We start from the raw sequence: 12,149 nt of genomic DNA, 5'->3' as shown, positions 1-12,149 counted from the left end.
AATTTTACCCCCTAATTATTCTCCCCCCCTTGTTTTCCTGTCTTTCTCCCTCTTTTCCCCTCTCCTAGACAGCTCCTGAGCCTATCTTGTCTGCATTTGTGTGCCACTTCGAACCCAGTTGAAAGGCTAGTGCCAAGGATAAGGGGGCATCTTAATTGGACATGGCAGTCCTGGGGGATGTCTTGTCACTGGCACACAGGGGGAGGGCACAAACTCGGTGCCCGTCTGCAACTCAGAAATGCAACCCTGCCTTTTCCCAGGATGGTAGAGCTGCCTTTTTCCATGGCTGTGCGATCTGGGAAAAGAGGCAGCTGCTTTGAGAGGATGCAGACAGGCTGTGTTGATATCCCCACGTACCTGGACATACTGTTTTGCTTTGCAATCCAGAATGCTGGGGACCTCCCCCCCAAGTATTTTCCCCTTGTTTCTTTCTCTCCAGCGTGGTGCTGCAAACCCTTTTCTCGGCTTTCTGTGTTTCTGTGGTTCTTTTTTTTTAAGAGAGAGGCAAGAGGATGTGTTTTATGATAACACTTTTGCCTGTTGGAAAGAGATAAGGACCCTCTGCCCCCCAAAGCGATGGCTATAACCAGCTGGATGCTTTTTTAATGCTAGTTTCACACCCTGTTGAGGAAAGATAACACTTCTTTCCCCCCAATGAACTACTCTAAAATAAGACACGCTCACCCCCATGTCTTCACCGAACCCTGTTTCGCTCTGGCTGAGCGTTTCACAACTTTTTCCAAACGGAGGACCATATTTGGAGACAGAATGGCCAGAAACCTGGAGAAAAACCAAATTTGATTGCAGTCCTAGGCTGTTTTAAAATGAAATGCTGTCAATACTGTGACTTTCCGGTTACCTATTCATCGTTTTCCTCTCCTGTCACTTTAAAAGTTAAAACTTGCAACCGTTTTTGGAGGCTTCTGAGTTGCTCCAAAGTTTGCACTTGTCTTTGATGTGAAGGAAAGCCACGTGGCGCACACTGTCTCCTTAGTCGGCAGCCGTGTCTTTAGTTAAACCTGCTCTGTTGCAAATCTAACCAGATGCATTCTGCAATTTGGTTACATTTTTTTAAATAAAAGGGATTTTAAAAGCACGATGGTAGAATTCAGTTCAGTGGGGCTCTGGTGGAAAAAAAGAACAGCCAGATTCCTCAGCATGTTTACTAGGTTAGTTAACAACAGCAGTAAAAAAAAGTGAACCCAACTAAATCTAGCAAAATCTTTCCACAACGCATTAAACTATTGTGTGTCTCTGTGTGTGTGTTTTAGGCTGTTATGTGCATCGGGTCTTTTGGTTGAGTTTATGACTTCCGTATTGTGCAAACTAGATCCAGAATCGGTTTCTGCATAATGTGTGAACAAGGACGATATGGGCTAGTAGTAAAGAAATAAAACAAATTTCCTTCACGCATTTATTTCTGGAAAGAAACACAGTGATGTGTCAGCTTTCCACAGCCAGGGCAACCTCTGGGTGTGGGCATCCACTTCCCAGAATTCTCAGCAAGGACCAAGCTTCCTGAGGAATTCTGGGAGTTAGTCTGAACATCTGTAAAGTTGGGGAAGATGATTGTATCCTTTTGCTCTCAATTTTCTGGTGGCTGGGAAACTTGGATGAATATATTTTTTTTCAGTGATTAGGACCCCAATTCGATCATGCTAGAGTGGGGAGGGCTGAATGATTTCTTTTTCATCACTAATTTTCTAGGCCTCGTTTTTGGGGGTAAGACTGAATGAAGGTTTATGCACTAATTTTCCTCCCCAGTCCCGCAATGATAGCACTTTGCCAGCAAAATTTGATGGCCTTATTTCGGGTGGGGTGAGGGTGTGTGTCACTCAAAAGGGGCACTCTCTTTTCCTCCTTGAGTTAAAGAGGCCCTTGCATTCACATCATGTAGAGTTATTTATTTTATTTATTAGTTAGATTTATATATTCTGCCAGGCAGCATATATAGCGCTCTTCCACAGCTATGACCATGTAGGTAAGATGAGGGGTGAGATTAGCCTGGCCCACCCTCAGCTTCCATGGCTTGAACCTGAGTTTTCCCAACCGAAGTGCTGGAAGATAAAGATATTAAACAATTATGAGATGTCCCTTTCTCCATAAAACCCCCCCACAGGTTCCAGAACAGTCAGGAGAAAGATGGGGATGATGTCTCACGAAAAGCTAAGGTTTATCCATGGTTCTGCTTTCTTTTCTGCATTTTCTAAGGGTCGTTGTGGCTTTCAGAAAAGCTTTCTTGGAACGCCATTCAGACACGTTGCATTTTACAATGCATTTGAATAAAATAATCTCCACGCTGCGATTGGGTTCATTCTTGTCTATGCAAAAAGGGACAGGAGGTTTTCTTCTGGTTGTGAAGAAGGCCGTCCTCCTCAACCTGCGAGGAAGAGCTTGAGGGTTTAGAACATTTTAAATTAAAAAAAAAAAATGTTTAGAAAAGTTTGGTGGAAGGGATAGGGTTACACCCTAAGAAGGAGTAGTTAAAATTGGGACTTGAGAGGTGGACGGGTGATTTATTTTTTAAAAGACAGCTGCCTTAACAAAAGTTCTGAGCCGGCTGGGACCCTTCTGAAGAAAATAAGTCTGGTAGATTTTTAGAGATGCGTGAATCCAATTTGACACAGAGGTTGAAATTGATTTGGGAAATCGAGCTGCTTCGATGCAGATGTCCCAATCAATTCAGGTGGCATCTCCAAGCTGAACCCGATTTCATTTGGATCATTTCAGACCATTCAGACAGCAGGAGTAGAATGTGTCCGAATGGGTCCAGCTGGATTGGGAAGTGTTCGATTCAGGGAATCAAATCCATCCATGGATACAATTTGTCAGATGGATGGGATGGTGTTGATCGATCCAGAGCATGGAATATTTGCAAAAGCCGCCTTGATTTTTTGAAGTTCCCATTCCCCAGTGGAACTCGTGGAGCACCTTCGGCTTGGATGTTCTTTGACCCTCGGGCAATAAATGGATGACTGAATTATAGACAGCAAAAAACTCCCTTCCTTCCTTCTAAGTCTTCCTCTAATAACCCCTATTTATTTTTAAAGTCGGTGATATGAGCATTGAGGTCCAAATTACGGGAAGAAACTTGTAGGATTTTAAGTGTGGTCCCCCCACCCCTACTTTGAGAGTTCCCATGAAAGAATCTTGCTTTCTCCTTCTCGTTGCTCTTCTTCCCTCTCTGCTTTCTTAAATGTTTAAACCCAGTTCCTGCAAAAAGAGCATTGGGGGGGGGGGGGTAGGCACGTGAATCCTCGATACCTTGCACCTTCAAAGGGAGAATGTGGAGGGAGTGTGCTAATGTGCTGACTTGCACCCATGATCAGCGATTAGCCGTTGTGGTCCAACATTTGTGCTTGTTTTCATAGCCCCGCTCAGCATGCCTTCATTTATTTATTTTCCTAGAAAGAAATTGGGGGGGGGGGCCTGTTCGTGCTGTGGGTTTTTTCGGGCTGCTTCCCCCACCCCATTTGTCATGTCCCAAATGCCGATTCTGCCTTCTGTCACTCTTGCTGTGACGTTGCGTTCTGCTTTCGTTGGCTTATCGTTCCATTTTGTAAATATTTTGTGGAATATTTCGTCCTTGTGATCCGTGACCTTTTAAATATATCCATTTTATTAAAGTTATTATTACTATTATTATTATTATTAATAATATAATGTTTGCTACTACCTGAACTGATAAAGAAGTAAAAAAAAAACAAACCAGAAACAAGCCATGTATGTCTGTTGTCGATCACGGTGTAGAAACAAAGTCTGTAACAGGATGTGGGAGTTTGAACTTGGGGAGTCCTTGCATCCAAAGAAATGATCTTTTGGGACCTCTTGTATGTTAGAGTCATTTTTTTAAAAGGTCAGCCTTGAGAGGCAGCCATGAGAAGAAGCCAACAAAACAGAAAGAGAAAAGAGGGATTGGAATCATGGTCTATTCCTGTTGGTGCGCCATTCCATTAATGGATAGAATTGTCATTCATCTGAAAAGTTTTAGGCTGAGCACTGTAGGGTTCATTGGATTTGGTCTGAGACTTTCAAATCCAACCAAGATGCTGGTCATCCTTTTCACAGCATGTTTCCTTCTAAGATAGGATGTGGTGAATTTTCGCTCTTCCATCAGAGCAGTGTCTATTTTGGGCTCTCAGGCCCTGGGTGGCTACCAGAGGAAATGTTTGGCTGTTCTGGCCAGAACATTTCTCCCATTTGGTGGGGACAAGTGGGGAATTTGCCCTGCTTTGGTGCTAGGTTGGTTATTGGAGGAGATGCTGGTCCACGATGGTGGGAATGGCTCTACAATTTATTTATTTGTTGGGTGAGTTGGTTTCCATCCAGCCTGTCCTTCAGGAACTCAAGGCAGTGAACGTGGTGTTCCCTTCAGCTAATTTTTCCCCTGAACAACAACCCTGTGAAGACAGGAGTGGGGGGAGTTTTCTTGCCAAGAAAACTGCAGGGACTTGTCCAGGCAGTCGCCAGGAATCCACACTGACTCAAAGGCCCAACCCCTTTGTGTTAAGCTTATGTCAATTTCAGCAACTGAGTTTGATCTAAGGTGAAGGCCCCAGGCTAGAAATCAGGAGATGGTGAGTTCTCGTCCTACCTTAGGCATGAAAACTGGCTGGGTGACTTGGGGCCAGTCCCTGTCTCTCAGCCCACCTCACCTCCCAAGGTTGTTGTGGTGGGAAAAATAGGAGAAAGGAATATTAGATATGTTCACCACCTTGAATTGTGTATAAAAATGATAAAGGCAGGATAAAAAAAAAAAATCTAAAAAAAATGTCCCCCAGGGAGGTTCTGTGGCTGAACCACCACCTTTACCACTACCCCACAATGGCTCTTGGGTTGAGACAGAGGGACTGGGTCTCCCCATTCCTTGTCCAGCACTGGATCATCCTGGCTTTTGGGCTGAGAGAGAGGCACTGGCTCAAAGACTCACAAGGAACCTCTGTGTCTAATGATGGACTTGAACCTGGGTCTGTGTAGTCCTCGTCCAGCATCTTCATCGCTACACCACACCGGCTCTTTTTTCGTAATCCATATCAAAGCAATTACTTACCTAAAAACGTATTAGGTTTATTTAAGGTATTGTTTAAATACAGATTTTGAATTTTTCCCCCTTTCCGTCTGCCCCATCGGCTTGCTGCTCTGGTATTTTCTACTGATCCAACTTTGGGGCTTTGACTCCATGCAAGATAAAATCATGGACAATTTGTTGCAATATGGAATATCATTTTAGACTGGCCTTTGAAGCTGCCTTGATTCATGACAACTGCTAGTGAACACCTGGGTACGCCCATTATACTAAACCATAGTTTAAAGATGGTTGAATCAATAAACCAAATTGGGTTGGAATCACACATTGTAAACATGGTTTACAAACTAGAATAGCTGGATATAGACAAGATTAAAACCAAAATAACCACATGGTGGCTTAATGGGCCATGTTGAAGATAGTCTGCAAGCAAAGGGTATGTAGACTGTGGAAATCTCAGGGGCCCATGGGCACAGGATTAAACCCTAGGGTTCTTTAACTTCCATCTTAGTTACAGTGGGATTTCCTTCTCAATATTTGCAGGATTGCATTAGTAAGCCCATGACAATGACAGAATCATGGCCACATTCCCAGAACTACTAAACTTGGTTAGTTTGAACCCTGCTCAGCACCTTTTGGGGATGCATGCTGCAAATGCAACTCATTTGGTCGCATTATGGGTCAATGTCCTGTATGCGCTCAGTAAGTGCATGCTTACTTAATTCAGTAATGAAGTGAACCATGAAGTTGTCAACCAAGATGTTGTGCAGTTCATGGGCTCCATTGATAGGCTTTGCTACAACTCTTAACATTCCTTGCATTCAAGGCTTTTTGAAATGTGATGCTCAGAGATGTCAGCTTGAAAGAAAGGCCCTGTCATAGGGCAACGTCCAGGGATTTCCAGAGAATGACTAAGGAGAACAAGTGTTCCCATTATCTTTCTGGAACATGCATTGAGTTTATCTACTCTATTTCTGCTGCTTCTTGCTCAACCAGTCAGCTGTCCTTCAGTTCTCCTTCCAGAGAGACGCTACATATCAGAGAGGTAAGTCCTCAACCCATTTTCTTTCAATTACACAGCAATTTTCATTTTTTTGTCTCAGGTCAGATTAGTGATCCACTTTGACCATTATTATTTGGGGTGATCATCAGGAACTCTCCAGCCCATTAAATAGAGAAATATCTTTCCAGCTCTGTGAGTCTTTCAATTGGGAGATGCCCAATATTTGAACATTGCACTTTTTCCATGTAAGACTTTGGTTGGGCCACTAACTTAGTGCCCCAAGGATGGACAGTCTTTTGATGTTATATTTAACATTTTTTTCACATGGCCTAGGATGCAGAGGATAAGATGATGTCAGGTAGGCAGATCCATGAATTTCTGGATTTTTTTCTTGTGATTTGTGAGGGAAAAGTTTACAGTTCTTGGCTTTTTCAACTATGTTGAGCCTATTTTAGGGTTTAATTTGAAGGTCTCCAATTTCAAAATGGCAGGAAACGCTACCACCAATGTTCAGCCACTCGTGGTGGTGGTAAGTTCTTGAGTCATTTACGGGCTTTTATGAACGTTGTGCTCTACTTAATGATTTCTGTGTCTTTCAGAGTAGAAGATGAATTCCCTCTGCTGCTTCTTCATTCTCAGCTTGCTCCCTCTTGTCACCCCAGACTGTCCCCGGCCTTGCCGTTGTGCTGCCAACATCATTGACTGCATGTCAACGGATCTCACAGATGACATGATCCCCCTCTCCTTTGCAGCCTCAACCACAAAGCTCCATCTCAACAACAACTATCTCACTTTCATCCCCAAAGGTCTCTTTGACAATTTGCACAATCTTCAGGCTGTTTATCTGCGGGGGAATCCTTGGGAATGTACCTGCAACATTCTGTATCTGCGCTCTTGGCTACAATGGCAAGAGAATCGGACTCTGTATCGTGACGTGGTGTGTTCATCCCCTGCCCACCTTCAAGGCCGGATTATAACCTACCTGTCAGAAGATGAGATCATTTCCACCTGCCAGTCTTGGTACTGTGGTGTGGCTCTGGTGGCACAGATCTGCCTCTTTTTCTTCATCCTGGTTCAGGCCATCTTGCTCCTTCTTGTTGTCTTCTACATCTGCAGGTTCCAGCGGTTAGCCAAGGAAGCCAGAAGGACAATGGCGGAGTTCTATGAGAATGTGGGTCCATGGGAAAGCGCTCGTAAGAACAGTATGGACTGATCGCCATCCTAGAGTAGCTTTTTCCCAAACGCCTTACTTCCTGGAGGACCTTGGAAGTTCTAGGCAGAATTTGGAAGATGTTTGTTTGTTAAAAAGATGCAGCAGCTTCTACACAGAATGTTTGGGATGGATAAACATAATTGTGGAATGACAACATGGTAAAGGTTGGCGTTTGCTGTACCACCATTTGGTACTTGCACTCTCTAGAATTCTCCAATAACTGGAAGAATGGTGTTTGGCCCATGATTGAGTCCTATCGTGCCAAAGGCTGTCTGATGTCTCCTATTATATATAATCCTCCAGTGTTCTTTTACTCTTTTAAGTGCCATGTGACAGCCTGTTGCTTTTTTATTTCAACATATGAATATGGCCCCTCTTCCCTCCAATCTGGATTAGCTTCAGTTACTAGGCAGGTTAAATAGATGACACAGCAGAGAGATCTTATTCTGGGTTCTTTTCAAAATCTATTGTCATGTCAAGCTCCTTGTTCTTTCAGACAACGCAGTGGGGTTGAAAGGACTGGTTTTTGCTCTCCTATTTAACGTGGGAAGGGTTGTGGTTATGTCCAAAAGCTAGGAATTTTAGTTAAGACAAGTTGGTGTTTCTTGTGAACACACATTTGAACTCCCACATCTCTAGGAGAGAGATATCAACCTTTTTCTGACATTAAGATCTTGAGATTAACTCTGACCCTTGGCTTTTGAATGGAGTTGCCAGAAGCAGAAGTAGCAGGGCCCAGGGATGGATGGACAAAGGAAGGAAGGAAGGAAGGAAGGAAGGAAGGAAGGAAGGAAGGAAGGAAGGAAGGAAGGAAGGAAGGAAGGAAGGAAGGAAGGAAGGAAGGAAGAGGGAGAAGGAGAAGGAGAAGGAGAAGGAGAAGGAGAAGGAGAAGGAGAGAAGTTTTAACTTACGTTCAGATTGAGTTAAAGTTAAATGTAGTTGATAAGGCCATTCTCTAGTTGCATATTTAATAACATATCTAATGATAGACACCTTATATTCTCTTCTGTTGGATATGTTTATCTTCTCTTAGAATACATATCCTAATATCTATTGATATGTATTTAATATATACTTTATAAAGTTAGAATCCTCTTACATTAAAAAATACGATTTGGAAACACGTTTTGGAGGTCTTGGGGTCTGCTCCTAAGCTTTTGGAGGCCATGTGCGGTTTAGATGAACGTCTACGTCCATTTTGTTAAGCCCTGTGATATGCTGGCTGCTGGTATTAAACGGATCTCTTATCTCATTTATCTGGTTTAATTAGCAACGGTGGAGGAGGCGATTCCTAAAGAACATTAATTAACAGCTTGCTTCCATCTTAGATCTTTCACATGGTTTTCTTCTTTTCCATCTGCCGTTTGTTATCCTCCTTGGAATTCCAAAGCAAATTAATCATCGCTCTGTGATATTGAGAATTAATGATATGAATGATTTGAAAGAATTAGAAGCAGAAAGTCACGGTGGCTGTTCCCCAAATTGTATTGCCTTCTGAATTAACTTGGAATTATGACAGCTTTTGCTGTGTTTCTGACAATGTTCTGCCAGCAGTTTGGCTTTTTCAATTTCTCCTTTATTGACGTTTCAGGTTTTTTTTTTTTTTTAAAAAAAAATGTTCCCCCCCCCCCCCCCGATGCTTTAGCCTTCTGTTCTTTAAGTGTTTTCTCCTTCCTGATTGCAACCCTTGGAAGTTGTCATCTGCTTGGCCTAATGGTTCATGATAGTTCTAAATAAAATTCAAAACCGAAAATAAACTGTTCTGGTTGATATTTGGGGATCCCTGGCAATATCTGAAATCCTGTTTTCAAAGATTGATCATCGGGATGAATTCCCTGGCAAGGAATCTGTTGGGAGTGCACACCCACAAATAGGGGGAACTAAAATTCACTGCAAGGAGTTGGCCATTCACTTTTCCCCTCTTCTTTCTCCATTCACCCTTTTCAGCTTCTTTATCTTACCCCACGTGGGTGGAGGGCAGATCATTGTACGTATCTACAGATTCTCATTAGGGCAGAGTGCTCCATAGCCAAAAAGAACCCTCCTCAACTCTCAGTGTGTTCAGGCTCTGAAGAAGTTTAAGATGCATTTAGGAGCGGGAGAAAAAAAAAATGGAATAGTTTTACTGTTGTGTAAGTACGTGAAGAAAAAGCGTTTGGCACTGTTCTTCATCAATTCTACCTCCCAAGCCCATCTCTCCCCCCTACAAATTTCTCTTTAGCATTCAACCCTATCTGAAAATGATGGTGCCTGACTTTTGAGACCTTCTGAATGGACCCAACGATCACATCTCCCTTTCTATCCAAAAGCTTTTTGCTTTCCCCCCAATACACCTGCTTACGACTGATTTTATCCAGGCCGTTTTCGAAAGCAAACACATTCCATTTTTTAGGCTCTCCATTTGCATTGCTTAATTTCTCTTGCTTTGCTCCTTTTTCACCGAGTTTTGATTTTTTTTTTTTTAAAAAACAAAAACTTTTAAATCTCAGTTCCAGAGAAGTGGAATGTTTTCTCTGTCCCCAGAAGGGGGTGCTCAAACTTCATGGCACTTTATTTTCCTGGCTTTCCTGGCTTAGCAAATGGGTGCTTCCCTCCCAGGGCAGATGTTAATTTCTTTCTATTGATCAAGGCCAGAGAAGAAAGGAGATTTTATTTCTGAGACAATGGCTCTGTTGTCTCATGCCAACCTCGATTTTGTACAAAAACCAGCCTGTGCAAGGGAGGAATGTTCCTGGGGTTTGTTTTCTACCTTTCTCAGGATAATTTTTGTATTTTATGAACCACAGCCTGCATTTGACCTGCAGACAGAGAAGAAGAATGATAAAACTTCTCGATGTCATTAAGGAATACAATAGAGCAACTATCACTGGGCACAGTTTTATAATAAAATGTTTTCTTTTTTTAAAAAAGCTATAATATATAGCCTATAATAGATCAATAGTAGAAATAAGGAACTCTCCCCCCAATCCCCCATGACTGGTTAACATCCATCAGCAACTGAATTGTGCCTCCTCCTGTATTGCTAACAAGACAAAATTTATTATTAGTGAAAACCCTTCAAAACAGTTTCTTTCCATGCCATCAATGTTTCCACATCCAAAACTAAAACCTTTTCTAATAGGTTGGCCTGACAGTACATAATAGGCCGCCTTATCCCTCACTGCCAGTCATAGCTTATAGCCAACTCATTTAGTTTGGTATCTGGAAGCTACCCATACAGGCTGCTGCTGCTTTCACAAAGAGTGTGAAAATGTATAGTAACACATAATTTGCTACCTTGTTACAAACCCTACATATCTGTTGCTTGAGTAGACACGTTACTTAATAGATGGGCCTGCCTGCATGATGCATTAGCAATGGATGCTAATTGGGAAATTATGGAACTTATGGAATCAGAATAAGTTCTGGAGACTACTGTGTCCAACCTTGATTGGATACAGGAAATGCTGTGGTGGAGAAGCCCTGCCAAATGGTTGTGGTGATGCGGTGACCATTAAGATGGCTTTCCCCAAGGTTCAACTGAAACCCACCCACCTTGGAGGGAGGGAAGGAGATGAGATTGGGTTGCCCTTTGGGGACATCACGGGAGAAATCAAGTGTGGTGTGGTCCTCTTTCATTTGCTCCAGGTTAAACACAGGACAAGTTTGACATAACAGTACCCAAGACTTTAGGTATTAGTTTTAATATGTAAGACGGGGTCAGAATAACTTTCTTTTGTGGTTTCTCAGCAACTAAAAGCATGATGACCTTCACAGCTAGCAGACTTAATAGCCTTCTCTGAATGGGTCTCATCCTTTTCAAAAGAGGTCTAAACTAGGGGTCATCACAACATCTTGTGCCATGGGTAAATGAGGTGTTGTGTGAAGAAGGCCCATCTTGTTTCTGTCCTGAAATTCTTGGTATTGGGCTTCATTGGAAGATCCTGCAGATCCTCCCAAGAGACCAAAATAGACACTTAAGGGGTGGATAGCACTGCAGGATCCCCATTATGCCATTTCTTCTTTTCTCTGGGTTTCTCTTATTGCATTTCTTGATTCTTCCCCAGGAGTTGTTCTAATTGCTTGCTTTTGCTGATTTAAAAGCCAACCAGGCTGTTTGGTTTATTATAGACCCAGGATTTTCCTGCAAGAGGTCAAGGAATGTCAATGGCTGCATCTTGGGAATTAGCTGGTTGATGAGCTAAGAGAAGACAGCAGCAAGATGGGGAAACATTTTGCCAGACACTTTGCAGAATATTTTCCCCTCTTAAGATTTTGGTGAAGATTGTCCCCCCATCTTTCCCTCTTAAGATTCGGGGGAAAGTGTGTGTATAATCTACAAGTTTTTTTCCCTCCTTCCAGATCTAGATTAAGTGGGATGAAAATGACAGGAACCTATGTCCTATGTATTGGAGGACATCAAGTTGGTGAAAGGCTCTTCCAGAAGACTTTAAGGGTGGAAAAATTGTAGATGCCACAAATGTGATGAAGAACATTTGACCAACTGGTTTTCTTTTCTCCCGTTTTGGGGGAGGAGCAGAAAGAAGGGAAAAACAGCCTCAGAACTTTTTCCAAACATCTCTCCTAAAAGGTTCAGTTCTACTCTAAATTTAAATCAAAGCACCTTTGTAAGACCACTCCACCCCAGCTTACTTTGGCATTGGGGCTCAGCTATTTCACTCCATTCCCTTCATATTTAATATCCAGAATGCCCTAGGATTGGTAGTCACAGTCCAATATAACCCACCAAGTTGTGGGGCTGAGGGTTAGCAAACTGGGACAAAGTTAAGCCAGAGAAGTTGGAAGGACAGAAACAAAGTGATAGTCTTAACTACTCAGACATTTTTTCCTTCTGGTGCCACTTTATGCTGCGCTCTTGACTTTGATAAATAGGCTTCTGAATAAAATGTTAATCTAACTGGAGGTAG

At 42.5% G+C, this 12,149-nt stretch overlaps 1 protein-coding gene across 1 annotated transcript; it reads left to right on the top strand.

Moving 5' to 3' along the window:
• The first annotated feature begins 5,939 nt into the window (after window positions 1–5,939).
• Window positions 5,940–8,846, top strand: GP1BB (glycoprotein Ib platelet subunit beta). The gene is made up of 2 exons (XM_007422424.3): window positions 5,940–6,071; window positions 6,629–8,846. Exon 2 carries the CDS (start codon window positions 6,637–6,639, stop codon window positions 7,240–7,242), a length of 606 nt encoding a protein of 201 aa, XP_007422486.1. The 5' UTR covers window positions 5,940–6,071; window positions 6,629–6,636; the 3' UTR covers window positions 7,243–8,846.
• The last annotated feature ends 3,303 nt before the right edge of the window (window positions 8,847–12,149 follow it).

This window comes from Python bivittatus, unplaced genomic scaffold (assembly GCF_059951505.1).
Source record: "Python bivittatus isolate LINGU-HERP-01145 unplaced genomic scaffold, Pbiv_v1 ctg000100_np1212, whole genome shotgun sequence".
Lineage (NCBI taxonomy): Eukaryota > Metazoa > Chordata > Lepidosauria > Squamata > Pythonidae > Python > Python bivittatus.
This window is presented reverse-complemented; position numbering and strand designations above follow the sequence as displayed.

Coding starts and splice junctions, on each gene's coding strand:
- GP1BB (XM_007422424.3), top strand. CDS start 6,637: ATGAATTCCCTCTGCTGCTTCTTCATTCTCAGCTTGCTCCCTCTTGTC.